A 27550-nucleotide genomic window follows, 5' to 3' on the forward strand; every position below is an offset into this window, starting at 1 on the left:
TTTGAATTGGTGTTTCAGGATTTTTAGGGTATAATCACAGTATCTTTACAGTATTTTTAAAGTGATTAACCTTTATCAAGTTGTTAGGAAGTATTCAACCTATTCATCAAAACAACTACTTCCAGTTCTTATAATTTTAAGTAATATTTAATCAAATTATGTAACTATTTACAGATAAAACTGAGATAAAAAATGCTTAAAACAAAAATGACTGATTCTCGATACAATTCAACTGATTGAAGTATAGTGTCAAATTTTAGTAACTTGAAGTACATGTTTTAGTAACCTCAGCACTTTCCTTCAAACTATGAGGATAAAAAGTAATGGGGATCATTGGCTTATCTCATGGTTAAGTCATTGAAGACAATTAAAAGAACTTCTACTTTAAATAGTGACTTGATATAACAATTTTTAAAAGTTTCATTATCTTACAGTTACAGATTGGAAGTCTGCTTTTTTCCTTTTGTCATAGTGAGTTTATTCATGCCACAGAATAAAATGTTTTTTTTGTTTGAGTTATCTGTTGTGCAGCAAACAATCTCTAAACTTAATGGTTTAACAAACTAGTATATTTTGTCTTAGTTTTGTAGGTTGGCAGTTTGGGAATGGTTTTACTTGTCTTATACTGTTGCAGTCGGGTGGCAGCTAAGGGCTGGAGTCATTGGAAGGCCTCTTTATTCACATATCTAGTAGCAAGGCTATGATTTCTTAAAGAGTGGGAGATTTATTAGGTGTTTTTCTCATCATGTGGTCTCTTCATAGGCTATTTTGAGTTACATTACAGCATGGTGGTCCAAGGATAAATTACTTCTGTGGAGGTTAGCTTCCTCTAGACCAAGTATTCTTAAAGTCAGGAAGTGGAAGTTGTCAGTTTCCTAAGGCTGAGGCGGGAGCAGAAAATGTTACAATGTCATTTTTGCCCCAGACTACTGGTTAAAGCAATCACAGAGCCCATCCACATTCACAGAGAGGAGACATAGACTCTATTTCTTTATGGGAGGCATGCCAAAGAATTTGTGGCCATTTTTAATCTGCCACAAATTTAAATGATGGTCATGTGAGTGATGGGGTGCTGCCGAAAACACAGATGACGCTTCACTTGCCCACAGTTCACCTCCTGCTGTGAGGCCAGGTTCCTAACAGGCATGGCCCAGTACCAGTCCATGGCCCAGAGATTGGGAACCCCCGATGTACAGATTTATGAATTCCCTATCAAAAATCCCAATGACTATTTTGGGGAAATAGAAAAAACCCATTTAAAAATTTATATGGGATCTCAAGGGACCCTGAATAGCCAAATTAAACTTGAAAGAAGAAGAAAAATGGAAGACTCATACTGTCTCATTTCAAAACTTACTACAAAGAAATAGTGATCAAAATAGTGTGGAACTAGAGTCTGGAAATAAACCCTTACATATGTGATGAAGTTATTTTTGACAAGGGTCTCATGACCATTAGATGAGGAAAAGATAGTATTTTCAACAAATGCTGATGGGAAAAGTGAATATCTACATATAATAGTTGAAGTTTGACCCTTACCTAATACAATATATAAAAATTACCTCAAAATGGATCTGTGACCCAAGCGTAAGACCTAAAACTATAAAAGTGCTAGAAGAAAATGTAGGGCATAACTTTGTGACACTGGATTTGACAGTGATATCTTGAATTTCCACCAAAGGCACAGACAACAAAAGAAAAAATAGACAAATTGGACTTGATGAAAAATTTAAAAAATTGTGCAGCAAAAGGCCATACTATCAACCCACAGAATGGGAGAAAATATTTGTAATCGTATCTGATAAGGAATTACTATCCAGTGTATACAGAGAGCTCCTAAAACTTAACAACAAAAAGCAACCGGATTTTAAAAATGGTGAAGGACTGAGATAAACATTTGCCTAAAGAATATATACAGATGGCCACTAAGCTGATGAAAAGATGCTCAACCTCGTTAATCATTAGGGCAATACAAACCAAAACCATAGTGAGATACTTTCTCATATTCATTAGGTAACTCTTATTAGAAGGATATAATAAGTTGATGAGGTTGTAGAAAAATTAGAGCCCTTGTGCAATGCTGATGGGAATGAAAAATAGTGCAGTTGTTGTAGAAAACCATATGGCAGTTCCTCAAAATAATTACCATCTAATCCAGCAATTCCACTTCAGGATACACAGGGTCTGTCCAGAAGGTACCCTGCCACGTGGTATGAAAAGCAGAGACATTCACTGAAGAAGATATAAGATACAAGAAACATTGTATTTAGGACAATGACACCTCAATCCCCTTCAAAGTAGATACTTTGGCTCTTCACACAGTTTTCCCAGTCACCATCAGCTACCCTGTCATATTTTCCTGAATCGTGACAGTCTGAAATCTCATCCCTTTCAAAGGTGATTTTAGTTTTGGGAAAAGCCGAAAGTCATAGGGCACCAAATCTGGGCCGTGAGGGGCCTGAGTCACCAGGGTGGTGTGATGTTTTGCCAAAAAACTCTGCATGAAATGGTGATGCATGAGTGGACAGATCGTTGTTACAAACCTACCAATCATCAGTAGTCCATCACTGCGGCCTTCAGAATCATCTGAATATTTTCTGTGCAGGAATGTTGAAGCTTAAAGCAAAGTTTTATGCAGATTTGTTGCTCTACTGGCGCAGTCATTTTGAATGCAACTGCCACCCAGTACACATGCTCACTCAATGGTGTCTACCACCACTGCTGACTAGTATAATGTAGTCATCATTGTTCATGCATGTGCATTCCAGTCCACTCTCCCGGGCTACCAGGTTACAATGATATTGTACAAAAAGTTCTTGTTATATTAACAATGGCTGAACTTTTTCTGGTCAGACCTTGTATATCCAAAAGAATTAAAAGCAGGGTCTCAAAGGGATATTTGTACACCCTTTTGTTCATAGTAGTATTATTCACAATAGCTAAAAGATGGGAACAGCCCAAATGTTCATGAATAGGTGAATGGGTAAACAAAATGTTATGTGTACATAAAAATGGAATATAATTTAGCCTTAAAAGGGAAGAAAATTCTGACATATGCTATAACATGGAAAATTATTGAGGATATTATGCTATGTGAAATAAGCCAGCCACATAAATATACATTACTCCAGTTATGTGAGGTACTTAGAGTAGTCAGTATTATAAAGATGGAAAGTAGGGTGGCAATGGTCAGGGATTGGGGGGTGGGGAGAATGGGGGATTGCTGTGCAATGGGTACAGAATTTCAGTTTTACAAAATGTAGTTCTGGAGATGAATGGTGGTGACTACACAACGATGTGGATCTTCTTAAAAATCTCTGAACTGTACACTAAAAAATTGTTAAGATGGTAATTTTTATGTTATATTTATTTTACCCCCCAAGTAGTGGCAGTACCGTCAACAACTATATGCCAACTATTTTTTTTGAAACTTAGTAGAAAGAGACACATTTCTAGAAAAAATATTACTTACAAAAATGGGGGGGATTAAAAGTCTGAATTGTTCTGTAATTATAAGAAATTGAATCTTCCCCAAAGAAACCAACAAACTCGGATGATTTGCTAAGCAAGTTTCTATCCAAAATTTAAAAAACAAATAATTTATTCCCACCTGATGCAGTCTTGTAATTAGGAAAAATCACAATGTTTTCCCAGTTTGGAAAGCCTGCATAACCCTTTTATCTAAACCAGATGAAGACATTACAAAAAGGAAAATTACAAATGTATTTCACTCGTGGATGTAGATGTAGAAATCTCAAACATGATATTAACAAATTGAAATCAACATTGTAGAAGAAGACAAACACTAAGTAGGTTTATATCAGGTATGCAGGATGGTTTGCTATTATACAATCTATACATGTAACTGATATTGATAAATTAAAAGAGAATAATACTATAATTTCAATAGTTACAAAAGAGCATTTGATAATTGCTGTGAATTCATGAGTATTCTTAGTAAATTAGTATAAGAGAGAAATTCTTCAGCCTGTTGGTACTATTAAAAAATCTCCACCAATAATCAGTCATTGGTACACAACTTTTTAAATGGGAAAATATTAAAAACATCCACTTTAAAAATAGTAATAATATGGGGTTGGCTATTATTACCTTTTCTAGTTATTATTTCTACATAATAATTTATCTTCAGCTAAGTGACATAAAACAACTATTTTATTATGCTTGTGGATTCTAAAGGTCAGGAACCTGGACAGTGCAGAACAGGAAGGTTTGTTACTGCTCCACTCTTCCTAATGCCTGAATGGAGTGACTTGAACACTGGAGGTAACTTTATTGTTCTGGACTGTAATCATCTGAAAGTATCTTCATTCATATATCTGGTGATTTGCTTCAAGTCATTGCCTGGGAACTGAGGCAATCACTTGGAAAACTTACACGTGTCTTCTCTATTTGTTCTGTTCAAGTGGGTTGATTTGGCCTTTCTCACATTTTGCAGCTAAGTTCCAAGCACAAGCAATACAAGAGCACAGGGCAGAAGTGCATTGCGTTTTATGACAATATCTGGGGAAATTACATAATGTTAATTCTGCCATCTGTACTGTATTTGTTATGGAAGTCATAATGATCTATGTTCTAGGGGAAAGGACAAGACTGCAGTTCATTGGGAGTAGTAACAATGCATACTTTGAAGAATATGTGGGGTAGGAGATATTTTGATACCATCTTTGGGTAATATAATCACCACATTACTTCTTGTATAGTATTGTATTGAAAGTTTGTCTATGGTTATTAAGCATTGTATTGGAGGACATATCCAGTTCTTTAATACAAAGGGAATTATAGGTATAAGAACTGGAAAGGGAGGAATATAACTGTTGTTGTCTTGAGGTATTATGATCATTTACATATTAAATCAAAAGATTATGAATTATTAGGTATGAGTTTAGCAAAGATGAATGCATATAAGATTAATGTACTGAAGTACATTGCATTGTTATGCAGTAGAACAGACAGCTAGAAAATGTAATTAAAAAATCATTAAAATAGTATCATAGAATATCAACATCTAGAAATAAACTGAGGAGGAAATATGCAAAGACTTCTTTAGAGAAAATTATAAGACTTTAGTAAAAGGCAATTGAAAAGAGACTTAAACGTGGTATATTTTAATTATAAGATATGTCATGCTTAGGGACAGGAAGGCTCAGTACCATTAAAGTTTCTACTGCAATAGCTATCTCTATATCCACAAACAGATATACACATTTATAGAACTGTGGTATATGATGAAGATGGTATATCAAATTAGTGAGGAAAGAAATTAGTATTCAATAAATTAAATTGGAAAAATTATCTATTGGCAACAAATAGATATCTATTGGATGTCTGTCTCCGCCATACAAAAATTAAACTGTAGATGTGTTAAGTTCTTTTAACTTTTTTTTTTTTTGTAATATGATGCAGGTGTATGAAGTCTGTTTGACTAAAGTCCAGCCATCGTTAATGTAAAAAGAATGGTTTGTGCGACATCATCAATGTAACCTGGCATGCAAGGAGAGTAGACTGGAATCTGCATGTGTGAACAATGACGACTTCACTGTACTAGTCAGTGGTGGTGGTAGACACTGATAAGTGAGCATGTGTATTGTGTGGCAGTTGCATTCAAAATGACTGAGCCAGTAGAGCAAAAAATTTGCATCATATTTTGCTTTAAGCTTGAGTATTTCTCTGTGGAAAGTATTCAGACAATTCAGAAGGCTGTAGCTATGGGCCACTGGTGATTGGCAACTTCATCACAACAACATGCCCGCTCACATGTTATATCTCTTGCAGAGTTTTTTGGAAAAACATCACATAGCCCTGGTGATTCAGCTTCCCTACAGTCCAGATTGGGTGCCCTTGGACTTCTGGCTTTTCTAAAACTAAAATCACCTTTGAAAGGGAAGAGATTTCAGACTGTCAGTGAGATTCAGGAAAATATGACAGAGTAGCTGATGGCATTTGGAAGAATGGTGTGTGGTCCCAAGGTGCCTATTTTGAAGGGGAGTGAGATGTCATTGTCTGTAAGTACAATGTTTCTCGTATCTTCTTCAATAAATGTCTCCATTTTTTATACTACTTGGATGGATACCCCTCGGACTGATGTCCTGTATCTTTTAATCTTAGGGAGAGGGAAGTATTTTCAAAAATATGTTTAAAAACTGGTCCTGGCTGGTGTAGTTCAGTGGATTGAGCACAGGCCTGTGAACCAAAGCATCGCTGGTTTGATTCCCAGTCAGGGCACATGCCTGGGTTGCAGGCCATATTCCCAGTATGGGGTGTGCTAGGGGCAATCATACACTGATGTTTCACTCCCTCTTTTTCTCCCTCCCTTCCCCATCTCTCTAAAATAAATAAATAAAATCTTAAAGCTGATAAATTATTATACAAGAAATAGGTTGATACAATTAACATATTTAATTAAGAATTTTTGTTTATAAAAACCCGCCTAAAGAAAGTTAAAAAAGAGATTAGAAACTAGAGGGTGTTTGTAATACATGTAGCTGACAACGATTAATGTCAAGAATTTTTAAAAATATGCAAATAAAAAAGTACAGACACAAATAATGAGAGTACACAAATAACGAAAGTTATAAGTAGGTGTTTCACAAAAGAGGAACCATATGTGATTAGTAATCTCCTTTAGTTTTATTAATGATTGGGAAAATGAAATTACGTACACCATGAGTAACCTCTTAAAATCAAGGGTTGGAAAGGATGAGAATTCACAGTCCTTTCATACATTACTTCTACAAGTACAATATGTGTATAACCATTTTGAAAAAATACTCTTTCATTATCTTGTGAAACTACACGTAGACAAACCTTACAATCCAGTGATTTTACTTGTCAGAATACACCCAAGAGAAATTCTCTGCATATGCAGAGGTAGATATGTTGAAGAATGTGCATAGCAGCTCTGTCCTCAGTAACAAAATATTGTAAAGTACCCAGATGTCTATTGACAAAAGGATGACTGAATAAACTGTGGTATATTATAACAGTCAAAAGAATAAAGGGTCCCTAAAATGTTAGCAACATAGTTTATGTGAAACTTTAAGTCCTTCCAAACTTATGTGTCATGATGTATCCTTCAAAAATAGTAAAATAAAAATAATATGTTTTTTGGTAGTTGATACAAATTGAATGAAACTTCATGAATTGAATGAAAACAAGGTAATGATGAAAAATCAGGTTTGTGAGTCTAGAGAGATACAGGAAGGGGTTACATGTAACTTACTGTTAGACCTTCAGTTTTAGGCTGGGTGGTGGGTTCCTATATGCTAATTTTATTAAACATAACAAACAAAAAGACTGGTGCCTCAAAGCTGGTGTGTGATTGGTAGGGATGCTGTGTAGCTAGAACAAAGGGAGAACAAAGGGAGCCAAGGGGCACTAATAGATGAAGTTAGAGAGGTAATGGGGGCTTCCTATTATATCTATTGTAAACATTTTCAACAGTGATTTAAAGCCATCTAAATTAAAGTATTTGAACACTGAGACACTGATTTATAATTGCATTCTGGTCTACCCCAAAGAGTTTTGTGTTTATTGTGTCAGAATAGCCATGTTCTAGGGAGATGAGATTATTAAAATATCTGTTGAGACATGAGACTTAACTATAAGTATAAGTGAATATGATGAGAGCATATAAAACTATGAAAGACTCTTATTTAGGAAGAACATTAAATGTGTGGTAATCTGCACTTAATAATGCCAATACTGATTTTATTGTGTTGTTATCTAATGCTTTTCTCTATTGTTTGTTGTATAGAGTGCCTTACTATTGTGATATAATTATAGGCTTTTTACAGGACATAGTTTTACTTATACTCATTAGCACCAGTACAATTTACAGCTTTGTCTCCATGCTTATTTTGCTTATATGTGAGCCTTCAATGATTGTGTTCCATAGAGACATGGATTTGTTATTATTGTTCTGAAATATTTAGAGCTGAGATTGACATGGTGGTAGTTTTAGAGTTTAACATTTTATTACTTTGTAATGGGTTATTCTGTGCGGTGAATGGATTGGAGAGCAGAATGGCCAGAAGTAGTCTCCCATAATTTTCAAAAAATAGTGATAGCACTCTGAATCACAATATAGGATTGAATGACACCTGGCTGTGGTGTGAAGTGAAGATTAAAAGGTGACATCTAGTGTCTGCTTTCTGGATGGATTAAAGAATGACAGTACTGTTGTCTGAACATAACAGATTTGCAGTACAAAATATTTACGAAGGTCTTTGTCAAGAAGAAAGGAATTTGATTTTAGTTATAGAATAATATGTTGAAAGGATTTTGTAATGTATTATCTTAGAAGTCATCTAATTAACCTGTGTACTTTGTATATGAGGACACTGTGGTCAAGGGAGATGTGGTGGTTTGGCCAGAATCACATGGCTCAGATACAAATTCTTACATGATTGTAACAAGATATAGATGTGCTCGAGATGAGGATGGTAGCAACAGTTAAATTACAAATATATTCATGTTAAGAATTTTGACTTAATCCATAAGATGAGGAGGATCCATAGTAAGGATTTAAACAGTATTTAGAAGTATCACTTGGGTAGATGAGTGGAGGGTGGAGTAGAAAGGGGAAACTGGAAACAGAACTATTTTGGAGGCTGATGCTGTAAATAAACCAAATGAAAGTTAATGGTGACCATAACTAGGATGAAGGTATTGGGCATTGAGTGGACTAGATAGTATCTAGCAGTATTTAAGACATAGGATTTGGCAATTGAATATATGGAGTGAGAGAGAGAAGAAAGAGACGAAGATGACTTCAGGATTTTGTCTTGGACAAACTGTGTCATAGGTGGTAGTACCAATGGCTGGGTGAAGGAATCCTAAAGGAAAAAGAAATTTGAGGTTCATGGGAGATACTTTGAGTTTAGTTTTGGTTGCATTGAATTTGGTTGTATTGAATTTGAGGTGCCTGTTAGATTGCAATAGAAACTATGCAATTACCTGTTGGGTATATGGATCTGGAACTCAGGAGATGGATCTGAAGTAGAGACTCTTAGTGTATATTTATTTGACTTGTAAGTGAGCCCAAAGGTGTGGGTGGATGAGGTAGTCCAGGGAGTGTAGTGTATATGAAATGAGACAAAAATGAAGGCCTAGGCTGAAGCACTTAGGGATGCAAAAATTTAAAGAGACGGTAGAAGAACCTGCAAGAGAGATGGGGAAGAAGCAGTCAGAAAAATAGGAAGAAAGAGGGAAAAAGTATGGTTGTCTTGCAAAGCACAGGGCAAGAGTATTTTGAGAAGGAAAGACTGGTCAAAAGCTATTAGTATTTATTTAAATTTTTTATTTTTTTAACTGTTTTATTGATTATGCCATTACCTTTGTTCTATTCCCCCCCCACCCTGCATGCCCCTCCCCCACCATTTCCCCCTTTAGTTCATGAACACGTGTCTCAAATTCTTTAGATTCTGTATTTCCCCTACTATTCTTACCCTCCTCTCATCTATTTTCTATCTACTGTCTATGCTACTTATTTTCTGTACCTTCTCCCCCCTTCTCCTTCTCCCACTCCCTTGTTGCTAATCCTCCACGTGATCTTCATTTCTATGATTCACTCCTGATCCAGCTGTCCTCTTAGTTTGCTTTTGTTTTAGGTGTGGTTGTTAATAAATGTGAGTTTGCTGTCCTTTCACTGTTCACCTTTTTAATTTTCTTTTTCTTATGTAAGTCCCTTTAACATTTCATATACTAAGGGCTTGGTGATGATGAACTCCTTGAATTTGATCTTATCTGAGAAGCACTTTATCTGTCCTTCCATTCTAAATGAAAATTTTGCTGGATAGAGCAATCTTGGATGTAGGTCTTTGGATTTCATGAGTTGGAATACCTCTTTCCAGCCCCTTCTTGCCTGTAAGGTCTCTTTTGAGAAATCAGCTGACAGTCTGATGGGAACTCCTTTGTAGGTGACTGTCCCCTTATTTCTTGCTGCTTTTAGGATTTCAAAAGATGCTCAAAAAAAATTTGTTACAGGAAGTGTTGTATATATGTTCTTGTAAAATATTAGCAATATATCAAATACTGAGGGTAGCAAAGGCAGAAATTAATACAATAGTGCAATAAGAGATTAAATTTAGATATAAAGATGTATGATAGTTATTAAACATGGATATTATGAAATCTCTCAATTTAGACACATAATCATAACATAGTATACATCTCTTTTTCCAGGACAGTCAAGGAAAAACTGTGATTTGTCAGTTTTTTGTTCAGGCTCATGATTGTATAACTTAGATGGCAGATAAATTTAGTGTTGCTATATTGTATTTGTAGTGTAGTGAGATACAATGTTAAGTGCTTAGAAATATTCCAAAGAGTTTATAAATGCACTTTAGATAAAATAATATTTTAATGTATTAGACAGGGTAAATCCATAAAGAAGCCTATATTTGTAATTTTCCTTTTAAAAACTTTTTAGTTTTTGTATTTTGTAAAATAGATTTTTATTAATCAGTGTGGTAATTTTCTTTCCTTCTGGTATTTCAAATGTTCAGAAGGAAACAAACCTTTTTAGGATTTGAAACTAAATTATTCAGAGAAAAGTTACTGCTTTCAAATAATGTTTATTTTTTAGTACTGTATTTTTAAGAAACTTAGCATGCAGTGATTTTAAAAATGTATTAATATTTCTTTGAAAATAGAGGAAGAATTTTATCTGCATTTTAATATGTAGAAGTTGCTGAGAGGTATGGAAAACATCAGTGGTCAACACTATGTTCTTTTGTAGAGCTAAATCAGTACTTAGGAAATTGATGGTATTTGCTTCATTACCACAGGCAAACAAAGCTGAAATGATTGTTAGGCACGGGTATTTGTTTTTGTTTTCAATTTTTTTGGCACCTTACAAATAATTTATTGGGATATGACTTATGAAAACACAAGGAAGTATTACTCTAAAAATTCCATTCTTTTGAAACCATATTATTTGGGTACAGTGTTCGTAGATGCTAAAAATATTTTTTAATTGTCTCTTGAGATTTGTGGGAGACATGTGGAAAGACAAACTTAGTGTTTCTAGTTTGACTTGGTTAATTCTCTGTATCCATATCACTCTTTCATAATTTCTTCATGAAAAAATGTAATCACATACAGATTTTTATTCACTTGCAACACAAAATTAATGTGAATTCCATTTCAAAATAACCACTGTCAAAAGTCTCTGAAAGTCTGGTTTATATTTTTTAAGTACACTAGGTGGATGGTTGCTTAGTTTTGTTTATTGGGGAAGTACATCTTTAAAAATATTTTCATTAGATTTTTAAGATGTGAATAATGGTGACAATACTGGTATCCTAGTTAGTTTAATGTCCTTCCTTTTTAGAATGTCATTTTGTCTACATATATATATATATACATATATTTCTTTTAGTGCCATTACCTACTAAGTTTCTGTGAAAATAAGTTTCCTTTGCTTGTTAAAGCAAAATAATTCTTGAGATTGCTTTTCCCTATTTATTTTTGTTTGATTTTCGAAAGCAGTGCTATGAATTTCCGTGAGAAGGCGATGTGTGGCATAGATAGCCACCGCCTCATCACTTAGAGCAAGTGCCTGTAGAATTACTGCTTAACGTATGGTTTAGTCTGTTGTAGATACTTTTCGTTTAGAAATTGGAGAATATTATTTCTCCTGTAATCAAGTCCATCTTGTATTTCTGAGTCGAGGAAACTATAATTAATATATGGGTATGTTCACTTTTGAAATATAGGAAAGGAAACCAGTTTTTATTGATAAGAGCACCACTTGTGGTTACTGATTCACAATTTATTGTGAATTTTTTTCATTTTAATGTATACCACTTATTACTTGTTTACCTTTCCAGATCTTTTAGTTCTTCCTGGTTTGTTAGATAAGTTCTTCATTTTTATGATATACATTTAAAACAAATAAAAGTTGTTGTTCTACTGACTGTCTTCCTTACATACTTTAAGAGTAGAGAAGAGAAGGATTCTGGGTATTCGCTTGTGTTTTTTCCTTCCCTGGTCTCCCACGAATACATGACTTGATTTATCTTGATCAGCCTAGTAACTTGCTCCACATTTTTCCAAAAGTGCAAAGCAGTTTCAGCTAAAAATACACATATCAAAATGCTCCAGAAGTTGTGGCCACAGCTCAAAAATGCTGATCAATTTTGAAAATCTAAATCAACATCGGCCATGAAACCAAGGGAAGAACCTTTGTGGTGGGGGACAGATTTCCAAAAATTCACCACAGTCCTGTTCTTAACTGGAGTTTGTGCTGATGTTGCCAGACAACTGAGGAATAGATGCATAAAGCAGGAAGCATTATTGAATTGAGCCCTAGCGCCAATTTGGGAAAAGCAAATTAAAATGTAAAAGAATATTTTTCCACTCCTGGCGTCTCAACATAAAATGGCAAAACACATGGTTGTAGAAAAAAGTCAGAAATTGCTAATTTTGCCAGAAAAGCTAATTTAAAAAAACCCTCTTTTTTTAGTTAAAAACGCATACACATATAGTTTTAGAAAGTTTTCTTATCCCAAATATAATAGTTTTAACTTACAAATCCAGCTGTGCACACCTTTAAGTCAGAGTGCTGTGACACAGCCTAACGTGTGCGTGGGGCCCGTCTCAGTGTCGTCTCTTGTTTCCAGGTGCTCGGGAAGAATGGATGATGACGATTTTGGGGGTTTTGAGGTATGTGCTATTATGTACCTTAATTGTGTTTATGTAATTGGTTTAACTTTGTGAGGTTATAATGCAGTATATACTAGTTCAAAAATGTATTATTTATCATTGGCATTCATGATCTTTTTCTCAATCATTTTGAATGTAATTTTGGAATAAAAAATGAAATTAAGGCAAATTAAAATACATCCCATCTGGAAGTTAAACTGATTTATTATTATTGAACATTTGGTCATGCCCGTAGGAATGGTTTAAATTAGGGTAATTAAGTGCTACTAGTGGAAGCACTAAAGAAGAGGTTTCAAAAATTGTCAGCAGATGATTTTGTTGGGATACATGTCAATTAGGAAATATTTGTGAGATGAGAGATGACTTTGAAGATCTGTCACATATTTTCATGTTTACACCTGTAATGAGTTCATTTGGACTATTAACTACATAGCCTTTCAGTGGCTCACAGAGCTAATTAGTATAGTATGTTTGTGTCAGAATCTTCTCTTAGGTTTGAGTTCGTATTTTGTAAGTGGAAATTGTTAGCCGGAGAAGCACTGCTTTTCCTTAATCCTTTTCAGTGAGTGTTCATTTTATTGAAATATTTTGTAACCCAGTTATTTTTATGGAGCCAGTACAGTCTCGCAGGAAAGTCTCTGGATTAGGAGTCAGGATGCCTGAGCTCCAGTCTGGAACCACCATCGAGTGAGCTCTGCGACTTTTTTTTAAGTGAGACTCTCTCCTAGTTTGGGATCTGGTAAAATGAGATTGTTAAAAGCACGGAATGTAATTAATGACATTGTTAGGAAATGTAAGCTATTAAGTGCATATTCAGTGTTCTGAATATTATGAAAGAATGGCATGAATTTTTTTTGGTTAGGGCCATTTTCTGTTGATCTTTAATAATCTGTTCATATGGAGATATTTAGAATATGAACATACCTGTTGTCTACATTTCATTTAAAACTTTTTTGTTTAGCACATTTATGTGTTTTCTGTTTTTGGGGTTTTGTTGGGTGATTCAGTCTTATTTATGTTTCTGAAACGTAACGTTATAATTTTATTAAAATTCTTTCATTTTGAGGAAAGCATTTCAGATATTTTCTTCGTTTATATATTGTTTAGGAGTTGTCAGTTATTTGAAGGTTAAAACTTAGTATAGTCTCTTTTACTTAAACCATGTTTGACTTGATATATTAAAAAAATTGAGTGGGTAGTGCTTCTTGGAGTAACAGTTATACTTCAGTGTTATAGTTAATGGGCCTGTTATTTTCAATATTACGTAGGTACAGTTTTAACCAACCATTCCAATTTAATTGTGGTTATTAGGGTTCTTTCTTACCACATCCTGTTATAGAAATGTGGAAGGTCTCTATCCTTGGTCATATAAACCATGTTCATTTTCCAGAGTTTGTAGAGTAGCAGTAGCTACATTATATTCTATATCACTTACCTCTTTGGGCAGATTTCCCCAGTTGACTTCTCCTTGGCAACAACTCAATGAAGAGTCTGAATTGAAATTGTGGCTCTTTTTTCAGTAATAACTTTACTGTGACCCGGACACTTAAGAGGCAGAAAACTGCACTCTTACACATATCCCAACATTTCAGTAATTGTCCCACAGTTTTAAAACTGTTTAATAGTAGGCCTTGTTAATTTAAAATGTCAGCTTTAGGAATTCTGTAAATTTGGAGTAAGTAGGCCCAGCTGGCAGATTATTCAAAAATATAGACGAATGCCATTTCTTTTAGCTTGATCTCAAAGTAGGTCTTGTGCTAATTAATGAAAAAAATTTGGTCTCTAGTCTTTTAAAGAAAAGTGATCTGTTTTTTATCATGTACATGGGTAAATATGGTAAGTTAAAGTGAATACTCAGGTATGAAGTTCACAAGTGAAAATGTGATTAAGGATATATAAAATAAAAATTTCATTGACAAGAGATGTATTTAAGTAAGAAAGGAAATTTTTTACTTAAAGATAATAGAACATAATTACTGGGGGTCGTGAGTATTGGTGGGGGTGGTAATAATGAAGACTGAAAAGCAGTTGAGTATTCAGAAGGAATTTGAAAATATGTGGTGCTTTACAGAGAATATGTTTGTAGAAATGGAAAGCTTGATTGCTTAAATAGCATTTCTATTTTCCAGGTCGTCTAAAGTAATTTTGCCTTTGTTTTCTAGGCTGCAGAGATTATTGATGGTGGAAGCGGTGAAACCCAAACTACATCTCCTGCTATTCCTTGGGCTGCTTTTCCTACAGGTACTACTACTATACAATAACTAGGAGTTTTGTTATTTTTTTCTTATTTAACATTTTTGCCTTTTCTTTGGGTGCCTCTTTCTACATTGTACTTGGCCTTCTCTGATCTGAAAAACTGGAGTGGCCCAGTTTTAGTCTAGGTTTATTTCATAACACATTACGAATTGCATAACAAATTCTGCAGTGGTGGCTTGAGGCCTGATTCAAAACATAATATCATGAACATTAAATGAAATTAAAGTACAATTTACATTTCTTAATTTGTCCTAGTTTCAAAAGGTGAGGTTCAAATAGTATTTTTAGGTTGTCTAGTTCATTAATTAAAGATTCCTTATTATATTTTAAATATATTCTAAAAATCATTTATTGTATCCACCAGTATTTAAATGTAGAAGTTTTTTTTCCAGAAAATTCATTCAAAAGTATTAAAAATAAACCATCCAAGAAATTAAATACAAAAATAAATTTCATTATTTAGAGATATTTGGTGGAAGACCTGATGTTCAATATTAATATAATTCATGTCTAAACAGTATATTAAGTTTTCTAGACTTTTTGTTCTGCCAAGTCATTGTACAGTCAGTAGAAGATGGGAATATCAATTCTTTCACAGCTCTGGTTAGTCGTAGATTATCAGAGATATTCATCCTACAAATATTCTTCTAGTGCTTATTATGCATTAGGCACTGTGGGGTATGTCCTTTACTTCAAGGGGCAGGCACATGGGTATCTGTGATGTGGGAAGAATGACCATTTTGTCGTCCATTCATTTAGCAAATGTTATTTCATGCTTGGTATGATTCAAGTACTGTCATTGAAGATGGGTGTGTATTTTTGATCTGGGCCTTGAAGGATGTACATGACTTCATTAGGCAGAATAGGAAAATGAGGAAAGATTTTGAAGGGAGGAAAATAAATGGAACAAAGGTACAAAGGTAGGAAAGAGGATGGCATAATTAGGAGGCTCATTCTTGTTTGAGGACATTATACTTATTTATACATGTTGTTTCCTTTGCCTAGAATTTCCTACCTTGCCACTTCCTCCCACTATCCTTTGTTTTATGTGTTATTTCTTTAAAATTTATTTTTATGGGAAGCCTTCCCAGAGAACCCTCCACATCTATGTGTACCCGCTTTCTGACTTTCATGTTAGACTGTAAGTTTTGTGGGATTACATACCATGTATATTTGTCTTACCATCGTGTCTTAAATGCTGAGTGTAGTGAGTAGCTTCTAGTTGGCCTTCAATATTTGTAGAAAGAATAATTAAACAAATGATGAATTAATTGAATGAATAAATAAATAACTGAATAAATCACTAGACTAGAGTGTTAATGGAAATTGATAGGAAGGTTTGGGATAATCATTGATATAATGTTTTAGTTTCTTCTGTTTGCTGTTACACACACACACACACACACACACACACACACACACACACACAGGTGTAGTCCTTAAAGCTTAATCAGATTAGAATTAAAGAACAACACCTCTATTGTATATACACAGAGTCTCCCTTACTTCCTTATATACATTAGATCTGAAGAAAGTCCTCTTCTTCTAAATTTCCTCAATGACTTTCAGAACAAGAGGAAGTTAGCTCCAGAAGCAGCGTAGCCAAAGGGAGATCTGCACAGACACCCCAACCTGCTGGGGAGAATTGCGTTTTATGATCAGCACCTGCACAGCAGCTCATATGCTGTTATGGTCGGGATCAGTCCTCACAGTCAGCCAGACTAAGGGTAAACCCCATCTGTGGACAGTCCAGCAGTAGTCAAGACTCAACTAAAACATAAAGGGCCTACCTAACGTGCACAAGGGACATTCGTGGAGCACTCAACTCAGGTGATCAGGGAGACTGCACCACTGAGCCCCAGAGGATGCTTACTATGTGAGGTCACCATACCAAGACTGGGAGACATAAACAGATCTATGTAACACAAACAAATACGGAGAAGCAGCCAAAATGGGGAGACAAAGAAATATGCCCCAAAAGAAAAACGAGAAAGCCCCAGAAAAAGAACTAAATGAAATGGAGGTAAGCAAATCTACAAGATACAGAATTCAAACAATAGTTATAAAGATACTCAAGGAACCTAGTGAGAACTTTGACAGATTAAAACAGGCATAGAAACCATAAAAAAGAACCAGTCAGAAATAAAGAATACAGTATCTAGCCCTGGGTAGTGTGGTTCAGTGGATTGAGTGCGGGCCTGTGAGGCAAAGGATCGAGGTTCGATTCCCAGTCAGGGCACATGCCGGGGTTGTGGGCCAGTTCCCAGCAGGGGACACATAAGAGGCAACCATACACTGATGTTTCTCTCCTTGCCGTCCCCTCTAAAGATAAATAAATAAAATCTAAAAAAAAAAAAGAATACAGTTATCTAAAATGAAGCATACAGAGATGCAATCATTAGAAGCTTAAATGAAGTAGGGGATTGAATAAGTGAATTGAAAGACAGTGTAGCAGAAAATACCCAATTAGAGCAACAAAAAGAAAAAAGAATTAAAAAAATGAAGATGTTTTAAAGGACCTCTGGGACAACTCATTGAATACAATCAATGAAATAGAAGCAGTCATCAAAAAACTCCCAACAAAGAAAAGTCCTAAACTGATGGCTTCACGGGTGAATTGTGCCAAATATTCACAGAAGATGTAACGCCCCTCTTCCTCAAACTATTTCTGAAAATGCAAGGCAAAGGGAGACTCCAAGGCTCAGTCTCTGAGGCTGGCATTATCCTTATTTTAAAACCAGAAAAGGACACTACAATGAAAGGTAAGTATAGGCCAATTTCCCGGTCAACATAGAAGCAAAAATGCTCAAGAAATATTAGCAAACCAAATTCAGCAATGAATTGAAAAGGTCATAGGCCATGATCAAGTGGCATTTATTCCTGGGATGCCAGGTTGATATAATATCCTGGCATTTATAAATTTAACATGTATCATATTAAATTGATATAAATCAATTAACACGATACACCACATAAACAAAAGGAAGGATAAAAATTATATCATTATATCAATAGATGCAGAAAAAGTACTTGACAAAATGCAGCACCTATTTATTATAAAAACTCTCAGCAAAGTGAGAATTGAGGAATATTATATACCTCAACATAATAAAGTCCACACATGACACACCCGCAGCTGACGTCATACTCAACATGGAAAAGCATTTTCTTTAAGATTGGAAACAAGACAGGGATGTCCACTTTGAATGCCTGTTCAACATGGTACTAGAAGTTGCAGCCACATTAATCAGATAAGGAGAAGAAATAAGACATCCAAATTGGAAAGAAAGAAGTAAAACTGTCATTATTTGCAGATGACATGATACTATATACAGAGAACCCTAAAGATTCCACTAAAAAATTACTAGAACTGATAAATGAATTCAGTAAAGGAGCAGGATACAAAATAAATAATCATAAGTTGGATGCAATTTTATGCATCAATAATGAACTATCAGAGAAACCGACAATTCCTTTTACAGTTTGATTTATTTAATCAAAAAAATTAAATACCCTGGAATAAATTTCAGCAAGGAGGTAATAAACCTTTAAAATGTCAGCTTTTTGTAAATCTTTGCATGAATCTTTGCAGTAAATCTTTGCATGAATTACTTAGGAAATTATAAGATATTGACGAGGAAATTGAAGAAGATACAAATAAGTGGAAGTGTATGCTGTGCTTTTGGATAGGAAGAATTAACATAATTAAAATATTCATACTACTGATAGCAATCTACAGACTCAACAAATTACCTATCAAAATATCAATGACATTTTTGTAGTACTATAATAAATAACTCAAAAATTTATATGAAACCACAAAAGATTTCAATAGCCATAGCAGTCTTGAGAAGGAAGAACAAAATTGGAAGAATCATCTTACCTGATGTCAAACTATATTACAAGTCTATAGTAATCAAAGCAATGTGGTGCTTGCAGAAAAACAAACACATAGATCAATGTTACAAAATAGAGAGCCTGGAAAGAAACCCATGCCTACATGGTCACGTAATATATAACACAGGATGCAGGAATATACAGTGGGGTAAAGACAGTCTATTCAACCAATGGTGTTGAAAAAATTGGACAGATACATGCAAAAACAAAAAACAAAAAAACAAAACCCCCCAGAAACTAGACCACCTTTTTGGACCACATAGAAGAATAAACTCAAAACGGATTAAAGACTTTTAGCCTTGGCTGGAGTGGCTCAGTGGTTGAATGCCAACCTGTGAACCAAATGGTCACTGGTTCGAGTCCCCATTTAGGGCACATGCATGGGTTGTGAGCCAGGTCCCCAATTTTAGTAAGGGGTGCATGGGAGGCAACCACTCATTGGTGTTTTTTTCCCCTCTCTTTCTTCCTTCCTTCCCCTTTCTAAAACATAAGTACATAACATCTGAAAAAAAAAAAAAAAGAATCAACCATGTTCTTTTAAAAAAAAAAACCAAAAACAAATAAAGACTTTTACACGTACAACTTAAGGCCTGGATGGTGTGGCTCAGTTGTTTGTATGTCATCTCACAAACCAAAAGGTCAGAGGTTTGATTCCCAGTCTTGGCACATGCCTGAGTTGTAGGTTTGGTGTTGGTCTGGGCATGTGTGGGAGGCAACCGATTGATGCTTCTCCCTCACAGTGATGTTTCTCTTCTCCATTCCTCTCTCTCTAAAATGGGACAGTGTCCTCAGATGAGGAGAAAAATTGTAAAAAAAAAAACAACCCACAATGAGGTGTTACCACAATCCTTTCAGGGTGGCTATCATCAATAAATCAAGTCAACAGGCGTCGGTGAAGATGTAGAGAAGAGGGCATCCACGTGCCCTCTTGGTGGGAATGAATGTTTGTGCAGCCACTATGAGAAACAGTGCGGAGGTTGCCCAAAAAATTAAAATCAAACTGCCTCGTGACCTAGTGATTCTGCTTCTGGGAATTTATCTGAAAAAGCCCCAAATGCTAATGAAATAGTATCTGCACCCTTATGTTCATTGCAACATTATTTACAATAGCCAAGCTATGGAAGCAGCCCAAGTGCCCATCAGATGAGTGGACTTAAGAAAAAAGGTGTGGTACAGACATACAATGTAATATTACTTAGTCATAAAAAAGAATGAAATCTTACCGTTTGTGACAGCATGGATGAATCTAGAAGGTTTTATGCTAAGTAAAATAAGTCAGACAGAAAAAGACAAATACTGTATGATTTCATTTATATGTGGAATCTATAGAGCAAAATAAGTGAACAAATGCAGTAGAAATGGAAATTTCTCATAGAAATCAGAATTATGGTTGCCAGAGAGGTAGCGGTTGAAGCAGTTGGATGACAAAGGTAAGGGATTAAGTAGGACAAATTAGTAGTTCCAAAATAGTCACGGGGATGTAAAGTACAGCTTAGGGAATTTAGTCATTCTTATCGCTTCAGCTAGTTATGGTGCCAGGTATGTTCTTGAAATGTCATGGGACCACTTTGTAAAGTCTGTGATTGTCTTATCACTAAGCTGTGTACCTGAAACTAATACCAAGTAATACTGAATGTAAACTGTAATTGAAAAACAAAAAAAAATCACATCAGTATGTCTTCCATTTCTGCGTGTCTATTTTTATCTAAGCCTTGGAGGGCTGACTGTGTTTTAATTTTTTTCGCTTCCTAAGTACTCACTAGAGCATTTTTCCTTGTTAATAAATAATGTTCAATAATTTTTCTTTATTATTAATGAAAAATATTTATTTTAAAGTAACTGTTTTTGATTATTTTTAATTCTTTGGAGTCAAATAGTCTCTCAATCACAAGCTAGATGTAGGCAAACCTAAACTTTACTTAAAAGATGTACTTTTGGAAAGTTTACCCAAAGATGGCTAAGAAGCTTTTATTTCTAGGCCTCAGTTTTCTTTTCTGGTATTCCCAATTCAGACAAATTATCTGGAAATAATGATTAACAAGAGTGGTCACAGAGTCTGAATAAGAGAGAATGGCTTGCTTTTTTTTTCTTTTTAAATATCTTCACTGGTCCTACTGTGTGTCACCAGGGAACAGTATAGGACAGTATAGGTTAGACTAAAGTGTGTTTCAAAATATTAGTGTCTAGGAGCAATAATTGTAGTATCCATTTTTTCCCTCTTCCTTTTTATATTTATTTTCCTAACCATTTTTTAAAGGAAAATTATTCCAGATTTTATATAGTATTTATGTCAGTAAGTTTTTCAGTTGGCTACTCATAGAACTTTATTTTTATAAAAACACTTTGTTTGCTAAGAAATCTCTTGTTTTTTGACATCATTCTTAAACAATTCAGTATCTTTTATGAATTTGTGTAAGACTAGTAATGCTTTACTTTTTAGGAAACTAACTTTTTGAAATCCATGCCTTCTGATTCATACACTTGTATACGTATATATAAATGTAAAGATGTACAGAATGTAGACATATATAGGTAGATATACGTTATGATTTTTTCCTTTTTCTCCACTTTTATTTTCCAGGGTAAGTTCTCTTTCCTATCAAACTCTTGTGAAGGAGGGAGCTTATGTTTACTTGACCTTCCAAGTTCTAAGAGCATTACACAGTCTTAGTTTGGCTTTAGTATATTTTTGATTCATTTTTGATTGCAGTAGACCCAAAGTTTCTGAATTCATGGGATTTATTTAAGTTTTAGAGTGTTCATTTATTCGCAGATTCATTTATTATCACGTTTTTAAAATACACTGTGCATCAGACACTAAGTGCCATTGCTGTGGGCCTTATTTTGTTCTCAGTGATACCATATGGAAATTGTCAGCACAGAGGTATTACTGTTGACAAGCACTTTTATCAGTAAATAACTTCAGGCTCAAATCTTTGCATGAAAAAAATACGAGGTCAGAAAGTATTGTTCTGTTACCATTGTGTACAGTGTGGGTGGTGCTGTTTTAGAGGCAAATGACTGTTCATTTTTTACTTTTAACTGTAGGATATAAATTGTCTAGAAGGCGAGGTGGGAGGCCAAACCTTGCGTACTGTCCTTTCCAATATGTTTCTAAGTGCTGTGTAGCCCTGCACAGACCACATTAGAATGCATTGGCCATCAAAGGGAAAAACAAGTGGTCCAGATAGATACTTTAATCCAAATTAGCTCTTTCAAAACAACTTATATAGAAGGCAAACTAAACTATCTGTCACAAGCCGACCCTTTAGAAGGAATAGTGGGAATTGGTCCAGCAGATGTTGAACCAAGTAACTTAGATGTGGTTCACTTTGCATCTGGAGTTATTTGCATACAAAGCCAACAGGAAAGTTCAAACATTTTTCTCAAGACATTGGCAGAGAGAAACCTGGAAGACAGATGCCTTTTTGATTTCATGGTTCAGTTTTTCCATTCTCATTCTCCTGGCCAGGAAAACCTAGGACAACAAATCGGTCATTTTATTAATATCCCATTACTCTCCTTGCTAACCCTGATTTTCCAGTCGAATCTGTGTTACACATCTACAAGAGTTCAGAACCCGAGTTCACATATTTTTGTTTGAGAAAGAATTGTTGTGATACATTTCTTCAGATTAATATGAAAAATAGCAATATAAGTATTAACTAAATTTTACTATGATGTATATTTGAAATAAAATTTTAAGATGATATTACCTATGCATATACTTGTATTACAATAGGAAGTATGTACCGTACTATTTAAAATTTTTTCATACCTTCTACTTTATGTGTATATTAGACATTTTTACCAGGATTTAAAGTGGATTTCCATTGCAGTGTAATAATTTTATAATATATTTATACTGATTATTTGAATAGAAGATTGGCAGATAGCTGCTTTTAGCTGCCTCCAGTATGTTTTCTTAACTCCCAGGTTACCAACTCTCCTTTGTTTTATCTGGAGCCAGTTCTTTTTTTTTTTTAATGATCACAGTGGTGATAGCTTGTATAAGCTGTGAGTTATGACTGCACATGTATGAGTCTTCATGTGAATTTGCAGTAATTTATGTCAGTTCCTGTTTTCATTAATGCATATAATAATCAGTGATATTTATTATGACCGAAGATGAGGTTTTTAATGTGGTTGAGAATCAAATCTCTCTGACTGTGGAATGAAGAGTTCTGCCTTTGCCTTGAACCAACTGTGTAACTTCACTGAAACTGAATTATTTAATCGGTAAATTAAAGGACTAGGTGATTTTTGTGCCTTCTTGCAGATTTCGAGTTCTAAGTTTAGTTTTCAGTTTTTTTCCTGGTCTCAGTGTCTGTAATGTGAGTAGCTTTCACTAGGTAAGTCGTGGTACCTGACTTGAACTGTTTGGCCCTGTTGCCAGAGCACTATTCTAATCTATTACACCTGCTCTGAAGAAAGAACTGTAAATACAGGACACAGATAGTGATGTGAAGAACTGTAATACTGAAGGGAAGTTTCGTCCTTTTAAATAAATTTGAATTATTATCGGTTACTGTTTACACTTGGTTTTCTTACAGTATTTAATGGTATAGTATTTTATCAGCTCTGATTCTGAACTTGCTTTTAAAAAGACTGGTTTGATTTTTAGGATATTATACAATACATTTCTAAAAAGAAGCAATTTGAAAATAGAGTTGTAGGGATTTTCTCATGTTACTAAAATACTGAAGTCTTGGCAGCACATAATTTTTCCCTAACATGAAGATAGTGCTCTGCCCTTTATTATCATAATCCTGAATTAGCAGGAAAACAATCTTAGATCGTATGTGGCTCAGTAACAGGAGGAACCATTGCCTAGCGTTCTTGTACTAATATATACATTTCTGCAGGCTGTTCTTCTGAATTATGTTTCTGCAGCTTAAGAAAATAAACGTTTTGTTGTTTTTGAGAAACAGGTAGATACATACACATATGTAGTATAAAAGGCATAAAAGAAAAGGGAAGTATTAATGGTATTCATTGAAAAATTTTTTATATTCTGGTCCTTCTTCCCAGATATAACTTGTTTTACATTTTCCTTTTTAACCCTCTAGAATCTCCCAGGCACACACAAAAAAATGTGAATGCATCCTTTTTTTTACACAAATGTCAGTGTACTGTATATTATGGTGGATGCCCCAAACTGGAATTTATTTATAAAAATTTGTGTATTCTGCCCTAACTGGCATGGCTTAGTAGATTGAGTGCCGGCCTCTGAACCAAAGGGTCGCCAGTTCAATTCCCAGTCTAGGGCACATGCCTGGTTGCGGACCAGGTCCCTAGGAGGGGGCGTGAGAGGTAACAACACATTGATGTTTCTCTTCCTCCCCTTCCTCTCTAAAATAAACAAATAAAATCTTTTAAAAAATTTGTGTATTCTTACATGTTTAAACTTCAGTCACCTTCAATGTACTCTACATACCACTTTTCCCACTGCTCAAAACAGTTTTTGAACTCAGTGACTTTGGTGCCTTTAGTACTTCTACCATTTTTTGTTTCACAACTCTCCCACATTGGCAAAATGTTTCCCTTTGCAGATGTTTTTGATCTGGGGAAACAAAAAAGAAGTCGCTCAGGGCAAGATTGGGTGAATAGGGAGGGAGGGACATGGGGGCCATGCCATTGTTGGTCAAAAACTGCTGAACACTCAGTGCGGTGTGGGCAGGAGTGCTCGTAAATCACCCTCATGAAGTGGGTACATGTACTGAGTCTCAAAAATATTTACTGAATGCTTACTAACTCAGATTTTTATTTACGTTCTCACCGAGACCATCTGTTCTCCCTCTAAGTTCTTTACCAATACAAAAAACGTATGCATCCCTGTGTTTATAGCAGCGCTGTTTACAACAGCCAAGATTTGGAAATAGCCGAAGTGCCTGTTGGTCAATGAATGGATAAAAAAGCTTTGGTACATCTACACGATGGAGTATTTTGCAGCAGTAAAAAAGAAGAAAACCTCTTACATTTTGCAATATTATGGATAGACTTGGAGAAAATTATGTTAAGTGAAATAAGCCAGTAAGTGAAAAAAAAAATACCACATCATCTCACTTATATGTGGAATATAATAAACACCATAAACCAATGAACAAAATAGTAACAGAAGCTTAGATACTTAAAACAGACAGATACTGGAAAGGAGTGGGGGATGGGATGAAAGATGGTGAAGGGTTTAACCAAATAATATTTTTGCATAACCCTTGGACGTGGACAGGAATTTGGGGATTGGCTTGGGGAGAGTAGAGGGTGGGACTGGGTGGGGCTAGAGAAAGGGAGAAGAAAGCAGGAACTAAAATAGCATAAAAAAAAAAAATGTACTGAAGCTGAATGCAGTCTCTCACAACAACACCAGCTGGTTACACTGATACAGGTGAAGGTTCCTAGAACACTCACCTAGTGGAGGAAACCTGCGCTGCAAGGCGCCCACTCTCCAGAAGATAATTCTGTTTTTTGGTACCCTCTTGTACTCATACTAACACTTCTTCCCCCCCACCCTCACAGTATATAAATAGATGTTTTTACAGGAGTACTTAGAGATCTTCTGAGTTCATTTTACTGGTTGCATAGTAGTCTTTGGCATGGATGCACCATTCTTTATGCAACCAGTTATTTTCCTCCCAGTTTCTTGCTGTTACAAAATGTGCATGAATATTCTTGTATGTATTTTCAATGAAGCTATTTTAATTTAGATGATAATTTATTTCTGTGAATTAATGGAAAGATTTTTATAATTCATAGTTCACTTCCTGATTCTATTAACATAAGTATAGGACAACTTCTCTAACTCTAAATAATGTCAAACCTCATATTTATATGGTCATACAAAAAACATTGTTGGTTGGCTACACTGAATATGATAGTAATTTTAGAAGTATATTTTTGATATACATATAGCTGATCATGGATAGAGTTATAGCAGCGTGAATGGTCTAAATGGTGTTTAGTTGTCTCATTGTATTTTTAATGTATAAAATAATGTTATTGCAACATTGTTGACAATAGCCCCAAATTAGAAGCAACCCAAATGTCCATCTAAAGTACGTTTAGTATTTGGGGGTATTACATAGTGGAACACTCTACCCTTATTAAGTTAATGAACTGTAGCTACACATTGCATGAAAGAATCATAAACATAAATACCGTCCTCGCACTACCATTAAGGGGTTAGTATGTGGTCTCACTGACAAACTGTTCTGCGATTCGGATCCTAGTGCTGGGACCTGTGAGGTCCAGAGGGTCAGAGCCTCTGTTTAGAGTCCTGGGATTCTTGTGGTTTTTTTTTTGATACTCATTGCTCCAGTCCCTCCCCTTTGGCGATCAAAAGCTTGTTCTCCATATCTGTCAGTCTGTGTCTGTTTTGTTTATTCATTTAATTATATTTATTCATTTATTTAGTCTTTTAGATTCAATAAATAAGTGAAATCACATGGTACTTGTCCTTCTCTGACTGACTTATTTCACATAGTGTAATACCCTGTATGTTCACACAGGTTGTCACAGGTGGCAAGGTTTTATTCTTTGTTATTGCTAAGCAATATTTTATTTATATACATTCATTCTTTTATTTATATATGTTCATTTCTTTGTATATATTAATTGATTCTTTTATTGATAGACCTCTAGGTTGCTTCCATATCTTGACTATTACTAGTAATGCTGCAGTGAACGTAAGGGTGCATATAATTATTCAAAGTAGTGTTTTTGTTTTTTCAGATAAAAACCAAGAATAGAATTGTTTAATTATATATTAGCTCTATTTTTAATTTTGAGGACTGTCCATATGTTTTTTCATAGTGGCTGCCCTAATTTACCAGCAGTGTATGAGGGTTCCCTTTTCTCCACATCCTTGCCAGCACTTGTTTTTTGATGGTTTATTGATGATAATCATTCAGATAGGTGTGAGGTGATATCTTGTTGTGGTGGACCTCCTCAATGGATTATTTGGATATTGTACTTTTAATAATGGCCAAGTAATTTTAGGATAAACAATACAGACACTGCCTAACACACTTACAAATTTGAACAGGGAGATGTTTGGGGACATATTTTAGAACTGTGAATAAATAGTTAAGTTTTGAGCAAATCTGAATCCTGTAGAAAGTTTGCCTGCCTGTCATAATGGTTTAGATCATTTCGTACCTGTCAAGTCTGAGGTCAGGATAAAGGAGTGGGTATGAGGTGATTCAGCTAATTTGGATAGAAATTTTAATCAATTTGGCAGATAGCACAGAGTTGAAAAAATACTGTAAGCAAGGATTACATATAATTTTGTTATTAAGAAACCCTTTAGCTAACTAAATCAACTATTTTCTTCTTCAGACATTCCCTTAACATTTATGAACACAAAACAAGTAAACCATGAAAATTTAGCAGATAGAATTATTTATTTATCTAGCGAATAAACGTTCATTGAACTTAACCTTAGGTTCCTAAAGGAACAGTCTTACATTATTTTAAAGTTTTGGTCATATGATCTAAGTACAAGTACTTTGTTGTGATGGAATGTTTGATGAAATGTATGAATTTTATTTCTTAAGTCTTTGAAGATAGATTAGGTTTCCATTGATTATGATCCTGTTTGAACTCAGGGTGTGAGACTATTTATATTCTACCTTATCTTATTTTTTTTTCTCCTAGAAACTAAGTGTCTATTGTGTATTAAGTACAAGTGGAGCAATGGAAAACAAACAAGATA

The 27550-nt window shown here is 34.8% G+C and overlaps 1 protein-coding gene across 2 annotated transcripts in view; it reads left to right on the plus strand.

Annotated features, from left to right (window-relative positions):
* CCDC91 (coiled-coil domain containing 91) overlaps positions 1-27550 on the plus strand; it is a 277346-nt gene that overhangs the window by 41412 nt on the left and 208384 nt on the right. For both annotated transcript variants that reach the window (XM_037144864.2, XM_053661500.1), the window contains exons 2-3: positions 12645-12687; positions 14850-14928. In XM_037144864.2, coding sequence (XP_037000759.2) covers positions 12658-12687; positions 14850-14928 — 109 coding nt within the window. In that variant the 5' untranslated portion in view covers positions 12645-12657. The remainder of the gene's footprint in view (positions 1-12644; positions 12688-14849; positions 14929-27550) is intronic.

Source organism: Artibeus jamaicensis, unplaced genomic scaffold (genome assembly GCF_021234435.1).
Source record: "Artibeus jamaicensis isolate MK-2021 breed Jamaican fruit bat unplaced genomic scaffold, CSHL_Jam_final contig_233, whole genome shotgun sequence".
Lineage (NCBI taxonomy): Eukaryota > Metazoa > Chordata > Mammalia > Chiroptera > Phyllostomidae > Artibeus > Artibeus jamaicensis.